The 22,342-nt window shown below is 40.5% G+C and overlaps 1 protein-coding gene and 1 pseudogene across 1 annotated transcript in view; one reads left to right on the plus strand and one right to left on the minus strand.

Annotated features, from left to right (window-relative positions):
• TBC1D30 (TBC1 domain family member 30) overlaps positions 1–20,146 on the minus strand; it is an 88,381-nt gene extending 68,235 nt beyond the window's left edge. Inside the window, exons 1-2 of the mRNA XM_052640677.1 lie at positions 19,735–20,146; positions 15,201–15,365 (exon numbers count right to left, since the gene is read on the minus strand). Coding sequence (XP_052496637.1) covers positions 15,201–15,365; positions 19,735–20,146 — 577 coding nt within the window. The remainder of the gene's footprint in view (positions 1–15,200; positions 15,366–19,734) is intronic.
• LOC128048302 (E3 ubiquitin-protein ligase SIAH1-like) lies at positions 2,520–3,315 on the plus strand (annotated as a pseudogene).
• Positions 20,147–22,342: the final 2,196 nt, after the last annotated feature.

Genomic DNA, 22,342 nt, shown 5'->3' on the forward strand with positions numbered 1-22,342 from the left:
ACTTTTAACTCTTCCACACCTCGCTTTGCTCAGCCCTAAGGTCGGGAGTAAACAGAAATCACATTTAAGTTCTCTTCTAGCTCTAAATTATTATGAATTTGAGACTCAAATTTTTTTCCTCTAAAAACCAGTTCTCTTTGTGACAAGATCACAAGAAACGTCTACTGTTTTTTCTTTCAAAGCCACAGGAATCTCCCCAGAAGTGAGAGGTTCCAAAGCTATACAGTACTTTCAAACATTTTACAAATTTCCAATAAGGATAAGAATATGTAAATTATGACAATATGAAAAAATAATTCAGCAGCAAGACACTAAGAGCTTAAAGAATATGAGAGGAAACTCATATTGTTGTTAAAATATATTGTAAGCAATGATAAGCTACTTTCTTTATTCTAGTCATAGTCTTACTAAGTAACTTTAGGGCAGACCAAGCTGCTAATCATATATCAAGATATTACCTAAATCTGTCATCAGATTTACGCCAAAACTCACAATTCTGGAACCATCTTCCAAAGTTAAGGCACATCTACCTTAATCTAAATGCTAAATTAAGTCAATTAAACCTCAATAAAGTTGAAAAAATGTTCATTTCTTTCCACCTAGCAAAACAAACAAGCTTATGAAAAAGGAGCACACACATCTGGATTAAGAAAGATTCAAAAAAAATTTCAACTAATTTTCAGCTCAGTCGTTCAGCGATGTCCAACTCGTTGCAACCCCATAAACTGCAGCATGTCAGGCTTCCCTGTCCATCATCAACTCCCGGAGCTTCCTCAAACTTATGTCCATCAAGTCGGTGATGCCATCAAACCATCTCATCCTCTGTCGTCCCCTTCTCCTCCTGCCTTCAGTCTTTCCCAGCATCAGAGTCTTTTCCAATGAGTCAGTTCTTCAAATCAGGTGGCCAAAGTGTTGGAGTTTTAGCATCAGTCCTTCCAATGAATTTTGGTCCAACTAATTTTGGTCCCCATCAAAATCACACTAAAAATACAGTTAAGAGATCTTTGTTTATCATAACCAACAAGGATCAAGAAGTAAAAAAACAAACCAAAAAAAAAAAAAGCAGCACAGACAACAGCAATAGAGTTTTGAAGCAGAAAAAACATACAGACATATAGAAATTGACTTAGCAGATCCTAGAAAGCCGGATCCCAAAATGACACGGGAAAGCTGAAATCCAAACTCTATTACACCCCATACTCCACGAAAGAGGTAGCCAGGCTTAATAAGGAGAGTTGGGAGAAAGCTGTTGAAAAACATTTGAATCCCTAGATTCTCTCCTCTACTTCATGTGGCTGGTCAATTACTCCTCTGTGTGGTAAGTAACTTCAGTCATAGTCAACTCTTTGTGGACCCCATGGACTGTAGCCTGCCAGGCTCCTCCGTCCATGGTATTCTCCAGGCAAGAATACTGGAGTGGGTTACCATGCTCTCCTCCAGGGGATCTTCCCAACCCAGGGCTCAAACCCATGTCTCTTAGGTCTCCTGCATTGGCAGGCAGGTTCTTTAGCACCACCTGGAAAGCCCGACTTACTTCTCTACCATCCCTGCAAAAAAGACAGAAGTTTTCATTCCTGAAAAGGGTTAAAACAGAGTTGCTGGACAACCAGCTAAGAGTGAGAACTCGACCTAAAACAGAGGGATTCTTTGACCATATGCACCCTGAGTGCTGAATGCAGAGACCCAGCTCTTATCCCCACAAAACTTCCACCCAGGAAGGAAGTTAGGAGACTCTTCCCTGAGGCCTCTCACCAGCTCCACAAGAAAAACCTAGACACTGACTTGGGCTGGGGGGTGGGGGAGGCAGGGGATAAGAAAGGTCCCATCCAGATAACCCTTCAGTAAAGCTCCAAGCCCATAAGCCCTAGTGGTGAGCTCAGACAGAGGTCAAGTCATTCTTTCAGATCCTCACATTTAGGAGCAGACAGCCAAGGACTACCAAATACTCAGAGAACTCGAACTAGAACAGCAGTTTTGAAAATTTTTTTCCTCCCTGTACAGCCTATTTTCTCCAAATAGCTGTTTCCTGTGTATCTGTTTTAGTCTCCATCATTAATATCCCTAGACCAATAAGAAGATATATTGCATCTGTGAGATAAGAACAGAATACTGTACATATACATGAAACGTTCAAATAACAAGGCCTCAAAGAGGTCTCCGTAACAGGATTGGGAAATAAAGTTGAGATAATCTCTGAGAAAGGCAAGCAAAGTTACAGATACAGGAAACAAAACGAGAATGACAGCGCGCCCACTCCAGGACGCGGGAGCGCCTCCTCATGGCGGCCGCGGCTCCATGGCGGCCGCAGCACCGTGTGGTGTGGGCGGGAAGGCGTGTGCGAAACGGCGACAGCGCCCGGGGGGCGACGGGGCGGCCGCTGTGGGGCGCACTCTCCACGGCATCGGCGACCCCGAGTGTCCCGTCAGTGCTGGCCTGAGGAAGAGGCGGGGGCGGCGGTGGCCGACGACCCAGCGCGTTGGAGCCAGGACCCGGCCGAGGCGCGCTCTCCGCCCACAGAAATGAGCCGTCAGACAGCAACCGGGTGACCTACTGGAACCTCCCGGACTGGCACAACTTCGTGCAACAGTCAATGGGCGAGTCTCTTTCAGTGTCCGATGTGTTTTAACCATGTGTTACCACCGATTCCTCGGTGTCAGAGTGGCCATCTTGTTTGTAGTAACTGTCGCCCAAAGATCTCCCGTTGGGATCCATTCGCAACTTGCCTATGGAGAAAGTGGCCAATTCAGTCCTTTTTCCTGTAAATACGCATCTTCTGGATGTGAAATAACTCTGCCACACACAGAAAAAGCAGACCATGAAGAACTCTGTGAGTTTAGGCCTTACTCCTGTCCGTGCCCTGGTGCTTCCTGTAACTGGCAAGGCTCTCTGGATGCTGTAATACCGCATCTGATGCATCAGCATGAATCCATCACAACCCTGCAGGGAGAGGGCATAGTTTTCCTTGCCACAGGCATTAATCTTTCTGGTGCTGTTGACTGGGTGATGATACAGTCCTGTTTTGGTTTTCAGTTCATACTAGTCTTGGAGAAACAGGAAAAATATGTTGGTCACCAGCCATTCTTTGCGATTGTACAGCTGATAGGAACACGCAAACAAGCTGAAGACTTTGCTTATTGACTCGAGCTAAACGGTCCTAGGCGGCGGCTGACTTGGGATGCCACGCCTCGATCTATTCACGAGGGACTTGCAACAGCCATTACGAATAGCAACTGCCTAGTCTTTGACACCAGAGTTGCACAGCTTTTTGCAGAAAATGGCAAGTTAGGCATCAATGTAACTATTTCCATGTGTTGAAATGGCAATCAAACATTTTCTGGCCAGTGTTTAAAACCATTGCATTTGATTTCAGAGAATAAGGCACCTGTCTGCCTACCAATCAGAAATTTTTGGTAGGTGGAAGCTAGACACATGATAGTAAATAAAAGGAAAGGCCATTAAATAAATGTAATAACATGTAATATATTTAATGTAATAAATGTAATAACACTAATATATTTAAAAATAAATCAACAGTAAGCCACTGATATATATATATATATATACACCCAAGATGGGCATCTTTTATATTAAGAAAGGAAGCACTGTAAAATAATTCTGAATTTGTGTTTGTTGTAGATTAAGTATATTGTTGAAAAATACTGGGTTCTTGTTTTCTGTGTGCGTGTGTGTGTGTGTGTGTGTGTGTGCATGTTTGGATTTTTTTTCCCTTGAACTGAAAAGCCATGTTGAGTGGTCTTGGACCACTGCTTTTCCCCTATGTGAGTCAATACACAGTCCTGCTGCTGTGTGTATATTTGTGTGTGTGTGTGTATTTTTGTGTGTATTTGCTAATTTTTATTAATTCTAGTTTTTCATTAAATAAATTTGACTTTCTTTTCTGTACTTCAGGGTTTTCCTCACTTTTTTTGTACCTTTTAAAGTTAGTGTCTTATTGATAGGCATAACTGTTGATGGTAAAATTTATACATGTGTTTGATACATATTTTTCCCCATTAATCAGTTTATTAGAAATATTTTAAATTAAACTATTTTGTGAAGATATGGGTTTCAGAAAGGAAAGGTAACATCGGAAGAACCATCAGGAGCTATTTAAAGCAGCTATAAAATGGCCTCCCTCCCTTCTCCAGTTGAGTCATACCTTCAAACTTATTCTTTGTCAAGCTAGAGAGTACTGATTTTTGTTTTAATACTGAGGAAAAAAAATCAGGCTCCCTCTCCCCCCACATATCTTGGACAAATCACATATGTTTAAAATTTGTTCTTGTATTTATTGGTTTTGCAAAAGAAGGCGTCGTCTCACACAGTATTTGTAATTAAAAGCAAATCATTTGTTTTTAAAAAAAAAAAGGCAGTTTGCAAAAAAATGTTTTGGTCTTTTATAATTCTCATTAAAAGAATATCTGGCCAATTAAAAAAAAATTACAGAATTAGTTCAGATGCTCTAACAGCCAAACAATAGAATTACAGAAAGAGGAAAAAGGAAGAAAAATAAAAATATAGAGGATGTTGTACAGCAGAAACACAACACTGTAAAGCAACTATACGTTAATAAAACTTGATTTTTACAAAAGGAGAGAGGAAAGGCGAAGAATTAATTCACATAAATTTTCCAGAACTGAAAGACATGTTGCCTGACGGAAAAAGCCTGTCTAGACCCAGCACAATGAATGAAAACAGACCCACACCAAGCAACCTGACCATGAATTTCAGAAGGCCAAGAACAAACAGAAGAGTTCACAAGCTTTCAACGAGGAGAAATAAACAGTCCAGTACAAAGGATGACAGATCAGAAGGCTTCAGACTTCTCTAGACCAACAGTGAAAGCAAGGAGGCAAGAGAGCAGGAATAGAACTGCCAATCGAAGCAAGGATACAATAAAGACATTTCCATCCCTGCACAGTTTCCAGAAATTGACCTCATAGGCATCCTTTCTCAAGGGGACATGGGTGATGATATAAAAAAATAAGGAGGAGAAAACACAGGACACAAGAAGAAAGAGATCCAACACAGCAAAGACAACCTCCAGGATAAGAGTGAAGAGAGATCTCAAGATGAGAGGTGTACTTCAGACACGGCACGGCCAGTGCGGAGTGGAGCAGCAGCTCAAGTCACAGCGGTGTGGACTGCAGTCAACACAAGATGCTTCCTGCTACTGGTCCCTCTTTCTAATTCAAGGAGAGAATTCCCAGGTGAGCTGGCCCAGATTCTTACCTGGGCTTGTTTATCTCAGTGTGCTGATGAAGTGCCTATTCTCCACTCCCCTCCATACTCACAAAAGTATTCTGCTTGGACCTACTTCTGAGAGCAGGAGCAAAGCCATGGCAGGCTTCAAATCAAAAATAAGCAGCAGTCACAGAGCACTGAAGCCTGGGGCACAACTACTGAGCCCATGCACCTAGAGTCCACACCCCACAACAAGAGAAGTCACCACGATGAGAAGCCTGCGCACCGCGACTAGAAAGTAGCGCCCGCTCGCCGCAACAAGAAAGCCTGCACACAGCAGCAAACACCCAGCACAGCCAAAAATTAATAGAGAGCAGACTTGTGGACACAGTAGGGGAATGAGGGGGTGGGACAAATAGACACAGTATCATGGGAACATATACATTACTATATGTAAAATAGATAGCCAATGGGGATTTTGCTGTATGACTCAGGGAGCTCAAACAGGTGCTCTGTGACAACCTAGACAGGTGGGATGGGGTGGGAGGTGGGAGGGAGATTTAAGAGGGAGAGGATATATGTATACCTATGGCTGATTCATGTTGATATATGGCAGAAACCAGCACAATATTGTAAAGTAATTATCCTTCAATAAAAAAAAACAAATTACAAAAAAAAGCAGTAGTCTACTCCCCTAATTTAGCTGATCATTCAGCAACTAGTCCAAACTACAATCCTGGCAAATGCTACAGGACCCACTTACAATCTTGCCCTCTGACACCCCCAGAAGGGGCTCCAGTGAATTGATCAGACTGTGACCCAGAACCTGGTTATCTTTTCAGAGCTTTTGCAGAAGTAACATTACCCTTTCCCTTCACAAGTAGGGGTGGGCTTGCTACTCAGCTCTTTAAAACTATATGTTGTTTATGAATATGTCCAGGAGGTGGGAAAAACTATAAAGAGAAGCAAGCAAATAATTAACACAAATGCAGGAGAGAAAGCTGATTTCAACCAGGGAGGAAGGAACACACAGAGACTTCTAATGTGCCAGTAATATTTGTTACTCAATCTTGATAGGTAGATATCCACGTACATCATCTTTTGTTTATTTTTTAATATACATATATGTATTAGAATATTCTTCTTTATGGGGATACATTCTATAATATTTTAAGTGGTAAGTGAATTCTATTTAAATCAGTGATATTCTTTTAGTATATTAAAACACTAAAGAGACCCAAAATTTTTCTTCAAATTTTTATGCTTGTAAATGTGAAATGTTATATGAAATGGGCAAATTCTATGTCACTCACCCAAACTGACAGAATAAGAATTAGAGAATACAAATAATGCTATAATTTTTAAAGTTGAATCCATTATTTAAAACATTCCTACAAAGGAAACTTAGGGCCTAAATATTTTACCAGTGAATTCTACCAAACATTTATGAAAGGAATAATTCCAGTCTTACACAATCTCTTCTAAAGAATGGAAAAAGAGGTACCTTGAAGGAGTAACATCGTATGACATCCCTTATATGTGGAATCTAAAAAATGATTCAAAAATTTCCATCCATTATCACTGCTTCTATTCAAGGTTAAACTGGAGTTCCTAACCAATACACAAGATGAGAAAAATAAAAGGATGGTAAAGAAATCCATAAAACAAAGTATTCACAGGTGATAAAGATTTTGCACTTAGAAAAAAACAGAAGCTTTTATGATAAATTATTAAAATTAACAAAAGAAAAAGTAAGATTACTAGGTACAAAATTCATGTGCAGAAAATGACTAGAAACAATTTCTTAAAAGATACCAATTCAAAACAGCATCAAGAAAACTCAATTTCCTAAGACTATAGTAAAAATATATAAGGCCTCTATATAGAAAACTGTAAAATATCATTCAAATAAGTTGGAATAATAATAAATAATAATTTTAAATGCCATCTTTACAGACCAGAAGACCCACCATTGTAAAGACATCAATTCTCCCCAAAAGCCAATAATAAAACAATCTTAAAGAATAACAAGGTGTAAGAACCAAGAGAATCAGATAGCAAGAGTTACTATAAAGTACAATAATTAAGACAGTGTTGCATTAGCTCAAGGATAGACAACAGAATAAAAGCTTCAAAGTAGACCACACACATACAGACATTTTTCCAAAAATGGCACCACAGAGCAGTGGGAACAGGATGGTCTCTGATAAACTAGGCTAAGTAATTAGATGTCCATATGGACAAATCAAATTTGACTCCTATGTTATATCACAAACAAAATGAATCAATTCTAGGTGACTCAAGATTTGAAAACAAAATACTAAAACTTTCTGAAAATAAAATGGGAGAATAAAAAAGCACCAGCTATAAATGCAGCACTGGTTTTGTAATCTATGGGACCCCTTAAAATCATAAACAGCAACAACAGATCATTAAATCAAGTGTGGGGCTCTAATGAGCACGGGCGCCATGTGTCTGCACAGATCACAGGCTGATGAAGCTGGCCCTCCAAGAAGCTAAAAGACTAGTAAATTGGACTACATAAAAACTAAGGACTCTTGTCCATTGAATGACACTCTTCTTTTTCAACTGCTCCGTTTCCTTTTATTACAATCCTGTCCCCATGTTCCAAAATGAATAGCTACTTAACATACACACCACTGAATATTCATTGGAAGGCTTGATGCTGAAGCTGAAGCCACTGGATGCAAAGAGCTGACTCATTGGAAAAGATCCTGATGCTGGGAAGGATTCAAGGCAGAAGAAGTGGATGACAGAAGATGAGATGGTTGGATGGCATCACCGACTGAAAGGACATGAGTTTGAGCAAACTCCGGGAGATGATGAAGGTCAGGGAAGCCTGGCATGCTGTGGTCCATGGGGTCTCAAAGAGTCAGACGCGACTGAACAATAACAACAACACACACCACTCCTAAAATTGATCTTCAGTTCAGTTCATTTCAGTTCAGTCGCTCAGTAGTGTCCGACTCTTTGCGACCCCATGAATCGCAGCATGCCAGGCCTCCCTATTCATCACCATCTCCTGGAGTTCACTCAGACTCACGTCCATCGAGTCCATGATGCCATCCAGCCATCTCATCCTCTATAGTCCCCTTCTCCTCCTGCCCCCAATCCCTCCCAGCATCAGAGTCTTTTCCAATGAGTCAACTCTTCTCATGAGGTGGCCAAACTACTGGAGTTTCAGCTTTAGCATCATTCTTTCCAAAGAAATCCCAGGGCTGATCTCCTTCAGAATGGACCAGTTGGCTCTCCTTGCAGTCCAAGGGACTCTCAAGAGTCTTCTCCAACGCCACAGTTCAAAAGCATCAATTCTTCGGCACTCAGCCTTCTTCACGGTCCAACTCTCACATCCATACATGACCACAGGAAAAACCATAGCCTTGACTAGATGGACCTTAGTTGGCAAAGTAATGTCTCTGCTTTTGAATATGCTATCTAGGTTGGTCATAACTTTTCTTCCAAGGAGTAAGCGTCTTTTAATTTCATGCTGCAGTCACCATCTGCAGTGATTCTGGAGCCCAAAAAAATAGTATAACACTGTTTCCACTGTTTCCCCATCTATCTCCCATGAAGTGATGGGACCGGATGCCATGATCTTCGTTTTCTGAATGTTGAGCTTTAGGCCAACTTTTTCGCTCTCCTCTTTCACTTTCATCAAGAGGCTTTTTAGTTCCTCTTCACTTTCTGCCATAAGGGTGGTGTCATCTGCATATCTGAGGTTATTGATATTTCTCCCAGCAATCTTGATTCCAGCTTGTGTTTCTTCCAGCCCAGAGTTTCTCATGATGTACTCTGCATATAAGTTAAATAAGCAGGCTGACAATATACAGCCTTGATGTACTCCTTTTTCTATTTGGAAATTGATCTTAACATTCTCATTTCTTTCTCAGTATATTAAAACAAAAGGGAAAAAAAGCTTTCAAAAAAAATCACCAGGTTTAGTACACCCCAAGAAGAGCAACTTTACTAAACAACAGGGAACAAAACATGTCAGGAATCTGACCAAATACACAAAATAGCAGGTGAGATTCCAGAGGGGAAAGAAAGACTCCCAGGAGAACATACATAGATTCCTTCTAAACAACCCTCTTGAGAGTGAAAATGCAAACCGGAAAAGTGGGAGAAGGTGTTTGCATCACATACATCTGACAAAGACTCATACTCAGAATCTATAAGAAAAAGGAGACAATCTTTCTTAGAGACAAAAAGGAAGAGGAAGAGGTGCTGAACCACATTAGTAATCAGCAAAATTTAAACAAAAATCATGCAGCCACTAAAACACTCACTAGAATGGTTAAAATTTAAAGGACTGACAACATCAACACCAAGTGTTGGCAACTCCAAATCTTTGTTATTCTGTTGTTGTTTTCCCCCATAGCACTTATTACTTTAACACCTTCTTGGTGGTTTAGTCATCAAGTTGTGTTGACTCTTGCAACCCCATGGACTGTGTAGCCCACTAAGTTCCTCTGTCCATGGGATTTTAAAGGCAAGAATACTGGAGCGGGTAGCCATATCCTTTTCCAGGGGATCTTTCTGACACGGGGATTGAACCCGGGTCTCCTGCACTGCAGGCAGATTCTTCACCAACTGAGCTATCAGGGAAGCCCTAACACCTTCTTACATACATATAAAAAAGGATTGATTGATTCTCAGTAAGCCTGTGACCCAACTAGGGCAAGGAAAGTGAACTATGGGACTTTCTGGAATTATAGAAAAAGATCTGTTCTTTTGATAAGTTTGCTGAGTTGGAGCTGCTGTTGGTCATTGGGGTGTTATCTAATACAGAGGAAAGCACAGCTAAGAGATGAAGGCATATTTTTAAAGATGCTCTTTGAGCACCTGTATCTGATTTAGCTACACCTGAAGGCACATCCCTGGACTTTTAACTAGGTAAGGACTTTATTGCTTAAATAATGAGGTTCTGTACCCACAACTGAAAGGAGATTCAGCACTGCCATGAGATGGTAACAACAACAAAAAATGGTAGACTGAAAAATAGTGCATTAATCATTCAAAATTATGTTTATGAATAATTTATGACAATGGCACCAGTTTACGGTATGTCACATGAAAAAGGCGGGATACAGAAATATTATACAGTACACTGACTTTGGAAAAACTTCATATTTTTATTCAAGTAGAATAAAGATTCAAAAATTTAAGAGACCCTCTTTAGAAAATTATTTTTTCCTCTTTTTTTTAACTTCTGTATTTTCCAAAGTTCCTTTAATATATTTAAACACTTTTTATTGAGATATAATTGACACACCATAAAATATTCACCCTTTTCCACTGTACAGTTTAATGATTTTTAGTATATTCACAAAATTGTGTACTATCTGACAGCACAGCATTTTTATCACTCCAACAAAAAAGCCTTGCCATCAGCAGTCACTTCCTGTTCTCCTGAACTGCCAGCCTGAGCAATGACTAACTTATTTTCTATTTCTATGGATTTGTCTATTCTGAACATTTCAAATGGAATCATAAAGTATGTGGACTTTTGTGTCTGCTTCTTTCATTAAGCATGTTTTCAAGGGTCATCCATGTTGTAACATGAATTAGTAATTTCATTCCTGTTTATGGCTGAATAATATTCCAACATATGGGTTTATCACATTTGGTATCCATTCATCCACTAACTGACATTTGCATTGTTTCCATTTTGGGGCCATGATAAAAAAAAAAGTTGCTATGAACATTCATGTACCAATTTTCATGGGGATATACATCTCCAGTTCTGTTGGGGAAATACCTAGGGGTAGATAGATGGTTGAGGGCATTACTTTAATAATTTTTAAAAAAGCAAAGGGAATTGCTTCTTAATGGAAAATGTTGAATGTCAGTGACACCAAGCTTAGGGTCACACAAATTCCTTCTCTTGCCAGAGATGACAAGGTACTACTGCAGAGAACATAGCCACAGAAAGAGAAGAACAATGACCACTCCTATTGGACAAAGTCTCTCCCAGGCATTTATGATAGCAAGATTTAATTATAATAATCATGATAATCAAGATGCCAGGGCGACACACTAATAAAATGAGTCTATAAGCTGCCTAAAATCCCTGTACTTACTGACCAGACTAAAAATAAAGACAACATTTCCAAGACTCTCCTGGTGGTCCAGTAGTTAAGAATCCACTTTGCAATGCAGGGGACATGGGTTCAATTCCTATGCTGAGAATGAAGACTCCTCCTGCCACAGCAACTAACTAAACTGACTACAACTACTGAAACGGCCACAGCTTCTGAACTCACGCACCACAACTACAGAGCCCACGTGCCGCAACTACTGAAGTCCACAGGCCACAACTAGAGGGTCCGTACCCTGCAATGAAAGATCTGCACGACGAAACAAAGATCCCGTTTGCCACAACGAAGACCAGTGCAGCCAAATAAGTAAATAAATAGAGGGATTCTTAAAAAAAACACAGTATTTTCATATATACGCTTTTCATAGTTTTCCAGTTATCTCTAGATTTTATCACTGGAGTGATAGCACCTTTCACAAACTCAACCAGCATAACTTAAACATTTAATGCACCAATGCAAAAAACTATAGAACTAGGCAAGACCGATCACTAAGATGGCCTCCCTTTTGCTTTCAGGAAAAATAGTCAAACCATGGGATAAGCAAACTGCTTAAAAATCTTATCATCAGAGTCAAACTCCTGGCCAAACAGTCATCTTATTCTTCCCATCATCTTAATGTCTTTGAATGGATTTTCCTACACACCACATGCATTTGTTCCATAATCCATCTGGCCAAGAAAAGATAAAGTATTTTATATCACATGCCAACAATGCTAAAGCAGTATATTCTAATAAACCTGAAACTCTATATTACGTGCTTTGCAGGTTACAAATTCCTTATTGCTCCAACAGTAATCCAGTATTATAGAAGTATCACTCTAGCGGCTAAGAAAAAAAGTAGAGCACTCTTATGTCACAATTTATGGTACAAAGAGTGAATTTTTAGGATATCTATCTTCAAATTCCACCTCAGCCACTAGACAAATTACTTAAACTTTCTGAATCTCAATGTCCCAATAAAATGTGCCTAAAAACAATAAAATGTGCCTAAATGGGCTTTCCAGGTGGCTCAGTGGTAAAGAATCTGCCTGCCAAGACACAGGAGATACAGATTTGATACCTGGGTCAGGAAGATCCCCTGGAGGAGGAAATGGCAACCCACTCCAGTATTCTCGCCTAGAGAACCCCCTGGACAGAGGAGCCTTGGCGGGCTACAGTCCATGGGGTCACAAAGAGTCAGACATGACTAAGCACACAAGCAGGGACAAAATACTCTCAGAATTGCTATGAGAGATAAAACCAACAGTTTGGCATAAAACACATACTTATGAATAATAACTGCTGCCACAGTTCTTATTATTAATTATACCATTAATATTAAAGTGGTTATACTCTGGTTACCTTTAGATGACTGGTAAAATATAAGGGAAAAATCTGCTATTCTGGAAGGCAAATATTGATCCTGCTCTTATTCTCACCCCAGTGTGAAAATAAAGGGATGTTACCATAAGACTTGGGGTAGAAAATCAAAAAGTCTAAGTGCTTGCTTCACATGTGTTAGAAATAAAAATGGTCTAGTCATTTTGGTTCATAATCCATACCTATGATTATTTCAAAATTAATATATCCCCTTTCATGTATCAACAGGAAAAACTCATTTTAATAAAAGATTTAAATTGTTTTATTCTATGACATGTTATAAAAGGGAAAAAATCACTTATGGAAAGAATCATAAGCACTGAATCTATATGGAGAGAAAAGTAGGGATTATCTGGACTCCTGCACATTAAATACAAACAATTCAACATGTTGCTGTATTTGAATGAATCACTGACAGTCATTACTAAAATGAAAGTTCAGTGATTAATTATATACATCTATTTATCTGTTGTTAGCTGACTTTGAGGAAAGAGGACAAATGTACAACTACTGAACTCAGGCATTCAGTCACTAAACACCAAATCTCTGAAGTTCTCGAAATAACCACTTAGTCAAATTTCTAACAATGTCTACATCATAATGCTGTATCATATGATGAGAATAATTCTGAGACATTGTTATTTCTTAATTCAACAAAAATACTCTGTTAGTTCCATCTAATAGAGTCTTATTAGCTAGGTGAGAATTTAAATCCCAGGAAAGGAGCCATTATGCCCCATATTCTCTGAAATGTAAAACCCTAGATTTAAAGAGACAAAAATCTAAAATACATAGGAATGGTGCATCCGCAAGTTCACAAGTTGAATCACCGGCTTGTGGACATATTTTTCTTAAAAGACATAAAAGCCAGTCCTTTCATCAGTCAAGCAAAGTCAAATTCTAAATGATGATCAGTCCCTGGTGATTACCAACCCGTGATACTGTGCTGACCTGACCTTCCTTTCTCTCCTAACACTGGCTCCATCGCCCACTTACACTTTCCCACACATCCAAATCCATTCTTTTACCATTCTGGGTTTTTAACTTCTGGAACAAACAATACTAAGGGGAAGATGAAAACAATAGTTGACAAGAGAAAAATCAAGATCATAACATTTCACCATTAAAAGGGAAAATAATACCATTTTTACTGAATACCAGTGAATCAACCAGAATCCACGGAAAAATATCAAATACTTGTAAAACATGACAACTTCTTGTAGATACACATGTATATACAGATAGATATGTACTATAGAGTATATGTCTGCCTATATATGTATGTGTATATTTCTGTATCTCTACCCTCCTTCTCCAGCAATTTCAGACAAGTACCTAGCTCTGGAGAAAACCCTCTATGGAATGACAATTTTGCTTCTTGTATGGAGTATTACATCATTATAATAATAAAGCAGTATTCTGTTTAATTAGGTCAAAACCTTCTTAAGTAAACACCATGAATAATAATTTTGGGATAACAGTGATACAATAAAAGGAGAGGAAGCAAACAGTATTTTCTTTTAAATAACAAACATAAGAATGTAATTTAAGCCATTATATTATCTGAAGCTAATCAAGCCCTGAAACCTGTTTTACACAAATAGACACATCTTAACTTAGAATTTAAAAAAAAAAAAAAAAAAAACTCTAGGAAGTGTCACTTTACACACAAAATGTGAGAAAGTAAAGGAACAAAGAAGGCAACTTTCACATGCACCTAAAAAGCTGCATTCCATCAAAACACATCACTGTGCCTATATTTACCATACCTGAACATACTGTTCTGCCGTGCTGCATGTTAATAAAAAATACAAAACACAAATGGGGAAATATTAGCAGAATAAAACATAAAACTCTTGAATGAAGAATTTAAAAAACCAATTCACAAACTTTTATATCTAGTATCTAATATGGATTAGTAATTTAACATTTTAACAAACCATGTATCTCTTGGTTTTGAATGAATTAACCCCCTGAGACAATTTAATTTTTAAAATATTTTATCCTTTTCAGATTTCAGAGTAAGTTATAAGATCCTGGAGACAAGAGTCTCCTTCTTTTAAGTCAACTGCTTAATTCACTTATTAGAGCAACACACAGCATAAGGAAGCAGAAGCATGACTTCTTGGTTGTGTCTCTTTGCTGCTGTTTTAAAAATAAAGATTTCAGACATTATTTAGCATTAGGCAAAAATAACCATTTTCAACGTGGGATACTACTTCAAATTTAGAATAACAAAACTAAGTCTGTAACATCAGATATGTATCGGATTGGCCCAAAAGTTTGTTCAGGTTTTCCCATTCCATCTTATGGAAAACCCAAGCAAACTTTTGGGCCAAGCCAATAATACACACCTTAACTGAAAAATATAGGAAACTGTCTGAGTTGTTCATCGTTCTTCAAGGGATAGGCTGAAGGGGTAGGCTTCCGTTTAAAATTTCTCAATATAAATATTCGAAAATATCATGACTACTGATGTAGCTTCACTAACACTCCAGGTCCCACACGGCAAAAGGGCTAACCCCACTCTGCACTTACTTCTCTTCTGAGACACAGCCTGCAGGCACGCCGTCACAATGTCACAGTTTCTCTGTACTTTGTGCACAAGCCTATCTTTTTGCTTCAGCTGCCGAAGTAACTTTGCTGATTGAATGCCAATCCTGTACTTTAGTTCTCGAAGGATCGTCTCCAGTTCATTCGAGTCTATCAGCAAAAAGGAAAATAGAACAATAAATACTCTGAGAGGAATACAAATTCCAATATGATACTGATCATAAGATAAATCTTTGGAACATCCTTTAAACCAAGTAATCCTGAATTTTCACCCAGGATTACATACACATATTCAACTAAGAGATTGATGAAATAAGTCACTCATCTATTTCCTGCCCTGTTCATGTAAATACTGTAAAATAAATTTTATTCTTGAGGCTACCTGTAACATGTAGGCAAAGAATCTTAAGATATCCAGCTCTGATTGCAAATTTATGTTTCATTGACTCAAAATTGTATCATTAAAGTGCTCAGACGGTAAACTTGCAAGAAAAGAGAATTTTTTAGTCTGTTAAATCAATGATAAACCTAACAGCTGATAACAACTTTTTAAAGTACTCAGCTTTGTAAATGATCAGTTAAAAGTAGGTAATACTACATTTTCTAATGTAGATGCATGCAGTGATGACCATTCTGTTTCAAATACACAGTCTTCCAATAGCTTGAATATTGGGACAATACGTCACCTCCAAATATGGTAGAAAATATATTTCCTTTAATAAGATAAATAAAAGATAGTTCACATCCATAAAACTAATACTCTCAACATCAGTTTTTCTACAAAAGAAAAAAGACTTGAGAATCAGAAGTGATCACAACATTTGCGTGGATAATCATTACAATTTGGGAGTTTCGTTAGTCATACTTAATGTAATCATTAGTCACCATGCTGTGACCTGCCAGGCGAGCAGAGCCTTCTACTTGGCGTGGCATTGGCGAGGCCCTCATTAGAGGTCCTGTGTGCAGTTTGGATCTACTCATTCTGAAAGAGATTTAGAGAAACTAGAGAGGGTCAGAGAGAACAAAAGAAATGTTCAAAAGTAAGAAAAATACTCCAGAGATCAAAGGAAGTGAACTTTGGGGATCTGAGTAACACAAGTGGAGGCGGGTATTTGCTTTAACAGCTGTCATACTCAGTTGACCTCATTACAAAAAATGCATTTGACCCTGAGTTAAAAAGAACTACCGTTGGATTAATCAACTGTCTGATCTTAGACAAGGCAGTGCTCCAGGTCTCAAATTATACAAGATTATTCTGGGAAACAAATGTGAACAGCATTTATAAACATTAATATAAAGAGCAATAAAGTAAGAATAAGGAATTGCTATGAAGAAGAGAACAAAAGCCCATTATTTCTCTCACCTTGAGTTCAAATGTGAGATATAATGAGAAGAACGAACACACTTTAAGTTAATTGAAAATACTTGGGTTCTGAGGATGATTAAATATGGAATCAAGCAACAGGAAAACACCAGAGACTCTTCAAATCTATATTCCTTCAAATAGAGCAAATTTGAATGTTTAAAGTAGTTCCTTCTAGAAACAAAAGAGGTAGGAATATCATCTTGCATTTAAATTACACTCTCCTTCCACAAAAAAGTCATTTTCAGTGACTCTTAAGGTACCTACAGCTCCATGATTTTTTTTAATAATATGCACTGTCCAGTATAGGAAAAATCGTCATAGTTGAATTTGAAAACGCCTTTTACAGCAACGTCTGCTGGTATGTAAATATCCAGAAGATAAAAATAAGGTCTCTTTTATCTTTATATGTCCCACAGCATCAGCCATAGCTCCTAACAGTGTTAAATAAATGAGGAAAACTGAAGAGATCATCAACCGATCATCATCAGTGATCATCATCAATGACCATCATCAATGACCATCATCTCCTCTTTAAGGAACTCCAGTGTATATAATAATAAAAATAAGCATCCTCAACTTGATGGACATGAGTTTGAGCAAGCTCCAGGAGTTGGTAAGAGACAAGGAAGTCTGGTGTGCTGCAGTCCATGGGGTCACAAAGAGTCAGACACAACTAAGCGACTGAACTGAACATTTATTGAGCACTTCATACACATTAACTTACATAAGTCTCACTTCTTCGCTATAATGCAGTAGTATTTTCTTTTGTTGAAGCATAGTTTCTTTATAATATTTGTATTAGATTAAGATATACAGCAGTGATCCAGTTATATTTTTTTAGATTCTTTTCCACTATAGGTTATTACAAGATATAGTTCCCTGTGCTATATAGTAAATCTTTGTTGCTTATCTATTTTATATATAGAAGTGTGCATCTGTTAATCCCATACTGCTAATTTATCCATTCCCCCTGGCTTTCCCCTTTGATAATCATAAATGTTTTCTATGTCTGTTAGACTGCTGCTATTTTGTAAATAAATTCATTTGTATTATTTGTTAGATTTCACATATAAGTGATAGTATGTATTTGTCTTTCTCTGCCTGACTTATGAAGCAGCAGCATTATTATCCGTATTTGTAGGTAAGGAAAATGAGACTCAGAGAGGTTAAAGAGCTTGCTAGTAAGGAACAGCGAGCTGGCAGGATGTTAACTCAAGCTGACTCCAAAGTTCACGCCCTTAATGAAAACACTGAGAAGAGCACCTGGATTTCCTGAGAAACCATTATGGTGCCTCACATAAATAAATGACCCACACATGCTAAATATCTAAATAGGTGCCAGAGCAAAATCCCTAATAGAGGGAAAAGAGAATTAACACACAGGTTATCTACTTTATAAGAGAGTCTTAACTGTTCTACGTCAGGAAGGATATTTTTTGATCCTGAAAAAAATCAATACGATTTTTCTAATAAGATGTAAAATTATTTTAGCAGACAGCAGTTCCCATCACTTGATTCTTCATTCTTAGTACTCTGATGATGTTTATTGCTAAAGGTGTGTATCTGTGTGTGCAGGATTGGCATAATATGGCATCCATCATGCTCTTCCTTACAGAGTCGACTACAAAGAAAGAGGAGATTAGCAGGGAGCTTAAGACTGAGACCTGGGCAAAACTGGTCCTTTAGGTCTTACGAATGAGTAGGAAAGTGGTCACTCATTGTGATCTGTAGTTCCAAAACTGTGACCTCTTTCTTCCTTAAAGTTTAGCTTGCCAAATTTCCTCTTCCAAAAGGAAATTACTAATCCACAAAATTCTCTCAGTAACGAAAAGTGAATAACTTTGTGAAAAAAACGAAAAGCCAAATCATAATTCTTCAAAACTGATTCGCTGGATTCTGAAAGAACTATTGCCCTACGGAACTTCTTGGCATAAACAGACACTGAGAACAGCCAAATAACTGTATAAAAGTAAATGGCACGACTCCAGCTAAAGTCTCAGGCAAGGGGAGGAAGGTGGAAGCCATTTGTAACAATCAGCTGGGGGAAAAAAATCTTCAGGGAAAGCCGTTTACACAGATTTCAGAAAGCAGACAGATTTGCTCCATTTCTAGTTTCTTTTCCCCTCTGGTACCAGCTAGACTGATCTTACAAATAGGAGACAGGAGACCACTCCATAGTATTCTTGTTCCTCCCTTTCCTGGTAATTTAGCACAAGGACATTAATTCAAGAAATGTTATGATAGCTTAGCATTTGTTTTCTACACCTCACTTCATTTCGTAAATTGAGGTCTGGATATATCTATACAAAAAGATAATTGTAAGTAAGTGTAAGTGCCTGAAAGGCAAGTTGAGGGGGAAAAAATATCTCAATTAGGACTAGACAGCAGCATCAGAGTCTGATAACAAAAGAAACACCAAACTAACCTCTGCCCCCAAAAGTCAAGGCCATTTTCTGATCGACCTCTTCAACTGAAGGTTCCAGCAGATAAATGCTGTGATAACTACATTGCTCTAGGGCCCTCCACTAACCCGCCCCCCCAAGGGGGAAAAAGATCCACCTAATGAGCTTCTTGAAATCTGGCGTTCTAAGAAATGGATTTCACACGTTCTGCTTAGAAACTGCATTATTGAATTATTCTGCCTCACTAAATACTATCCAAGTATGTAGCCAAAGAAGGATTAAAAAAAAAAAAAAAAAGTGGCTGCTTTTTTTTTTCTTCCTAAACTAGCCCCGAGTGTCACCTCTATTCCGCCTGGGGCCCCTCTAGGTAATTTCAAATGGGTAAATCAGAAACTCCAAACCCGTCTTAACAGCTGTTCTGATGCAATTAGAACCTGGACTGCCTCTCGCCTCCGGCCTCTGCAAACACGAGGAGGGAAGGGGTCGGGGAGTAGGGGAGACCCGTGGCTACCATTCCAAGTGATGCTTCACTCGCCGACTCAAGAGGGAATGGGGGGACGTAAGAACTAAGACTAGTTATGAATCCGTGACACTGTGGACAGCCGCGATGGATCAAAGGAGACGCCCTAAACATAGTATCTCCGGGCGCTCGGCCCATCAGCACAGGTGCGCACAGGTGAGCGCCGGCAGACCTGGAGGGGGCTCTGCACAAGGACGCTCCCCGGACACCCCCACCCGCCGCGGCCCTCACCTTTCTGCCGCAGGTACTGCATCTGGTGCCGCGGGCTCGGCCGCTCCTGCAGCTCCTGTAGTACGCGGGAGTCGCCGGCGCCGCCGCGGCCGCCCAGGAACACGTCGGAGCCGGAGGCCTCGGTGGAGCTGTCGAGGCTGTCTCGGCGCCGCTGGCGGCCCCGGGGCCCCCGGCCCCCGCCGACCGCCTCCTCCTCCTCGGTGCAGCTGTACAGCTCGGTGAGCAGCCCGCTCACCAGGGACGCCGTGCGGCTGCCCCGTGGCTCGCCAGGCTCCGGGTCCTCCTCGCCCTCCCAGGAGTCCCGGGAGCCCCGCGCTCGCTCCGCCCGGGGAGCTCCGCGCCCCGAGTCCTCCGACCTCGCCTCGGGCTGCGGGCGCCCCGTGCGGCCCCCGCCGGCCGGCAGGACCTCCATGGCCCCCGGCCCCGCTCCCGCCGCCCCTCTCGCGGTGCCGCGCCGGCCAGTTCCGGGAGGAGGCGCGGCCTCGGCCCCGCAGCCGGTGTCCTGGGCCGGGCGCGGCGCCAGCGGGCTCCGGATGCCCCGGGGCCGGAACCCGCGCCGCAGCTCCTCGGCCCCGGGCGGGAAGGAGGCGGGGGCGGCCACGCCAGTGGATACCTGGGTTCACCTGCCGCAGGTGAGGCCCGCCTGAGCCCGGGAGCACTGTCTAAAGAGAGCCAAGGAGCAGGATGTGGCCAGAACGTGTCAGCGTGAAGCCCTTAGCCCGGAGGAGGAAGGGCGCTCTGACTGCTGCCGCCTTCACTTGCATGTAAGTGATTAACTCAAAAAGAGGGCAACTCTTGCATCCTATTCAGCCACCAGAAGGAAACGGTGCCTGGGAGAGTTCCAAACACCCAGCAATAGGCCAAGGCCGGGAGCTCCCTCCTTCACATACTCCTCAAAGCCAGCCCTTCTCACCTTCCCACCTGAGTCGGACACGACTGAGCGACTTAGCAGAGCACAAAGGCGTTTCTTAGTTTAGATTCTAAGATCTGGAATGTACTTGAGATTTAATAACGCTGTAAACTTTTTTCCTTCGGTGAAAGAATTAAGATTAATAAAGATTCTTTCACCTAGATTACGATCAACTAAATCTCTGGCACAAGACCTAACAGAATGGGGATTTAATAAATGTTACCAGAAGATAAAACTAATAAATTGACGCAGCTGATTCTATCAGTAAAATGAAAAGTTTACATGATACCCTAGACCTCAATGGAAGAATTGGATGCCCCTCCACTGTAGATATTTCTGTGAATTATTAATTATTGTCAATGTTTTCGTGTGCCAGAGACAGTTCTGCCTTCTTTGCATGAATCTTCCCATTTAATTCTCACTTTAACCTAGTTGGAGAAGGAAATGGCAACCCACTCCAGTACTCTTGCCTGGAAAATCCCATGGACAGGAGCGTGGTAGGCTACAGTCCACGGAGTCGCAAAGAGTCAGACACGACTGAGGGACTTCACTTTCACTTTCGCCCAATTAAGGAGTAAGCACATTTGGGGGGATGGGGAGCCTGCGGGATCTTAGTTCCCTGAACAGAGATCGAACCCTCACTGCCTGCTTTGGAAACCCAGAATCTTCACTACTGGACCACCAGGGAAATCCCCATCTTATAACATACAACATTATATTAGTTTCAGGGATACAACATAATGATTTGACATTTGTACCTGGGATTTCTTTGGAAGGAATGATGCTAAAGCTGAAGCTCCAGTACTCTGGCTACCTCATGCGAAGAGTTGACTCATTGGAAAAGACTCTGATGCTGGGAGGGATTGGGGGCAGGAGGAGAAGGGGACGACAGAGGATGAGATGGCTGGATGGCATCACAGACTCGATGGACGTGAGTCTGAGTGAACTCCAGGAGTTGGTGATGGACAGGGAGGCCTGGCATGCTGCAATTCATGGGGTCACAAAGAGTCGGACCCGACTGAGCAACTGAACTGAGATGAACTGAAGAAGCATTTTGAACTGTGGTGGTAGAGAAGACTCTTGAGAGTCCCTTGGACTGCAAGGAGATCCAACCAGTCCATCCTAAAGGAGATCAGTCCTGGGTGTTCATTGGAAAGACTGATGCAGAAGCTGAAACTCCAATACTTTGGCCACCTCATGCAAAGAGTTGACTCACTGGAAAAGACCCTGATGCTGGGAGGGATTGGGGGCAGGAGGAGAAGGGGACGACAGAGGATGAGATGGCTGGATGGCATCACTGACTCAATGGACATGAGTTTGGGTAGACTCTGGGAGTTGGTGATGGACAGGGAGGCCTGGCGTGCTGCGATTCATGCAAAGAGTCGGACACAACTGAGCAACTGAACTGAACTGAAGAAGCATCTATCTCAAAGTTGAGTGTAATTTACTATAATCCATAGAATGTAATTTACATAAATCTGTGTACAAGATACAGACTATGAACATTTAAATTATTTCCAAACCTATATCACAGTCTTGCCAGTAATCTGTTCACCTGTCATTTAAAACTCCCTTAACAAGACTCTCAACATTTTTGATAACTTGATAATTTTTTTCAGCTTGTGCAAACACATAAAGACTAAATTGTTATGATGAAAATTATGATGATTCTTGGATGGCTGATTTGTAGAATCTAGC

Source organism: Budorcas taxicolor, chromosome 5 (assembly GCF_023091745.1).
Source record: "Budorcas taxicolor isolate Tak-1 chromosome 5, Takin1.1, whole genome shotgun sequence".
Classification (NCBI taxonomy): domain Eukaryota; kingdom Metazoa; phylum Chordata; class Mammalia; order Artiodactyla; family Bovidae; genus Budorcas; species Budorcas taxicolor.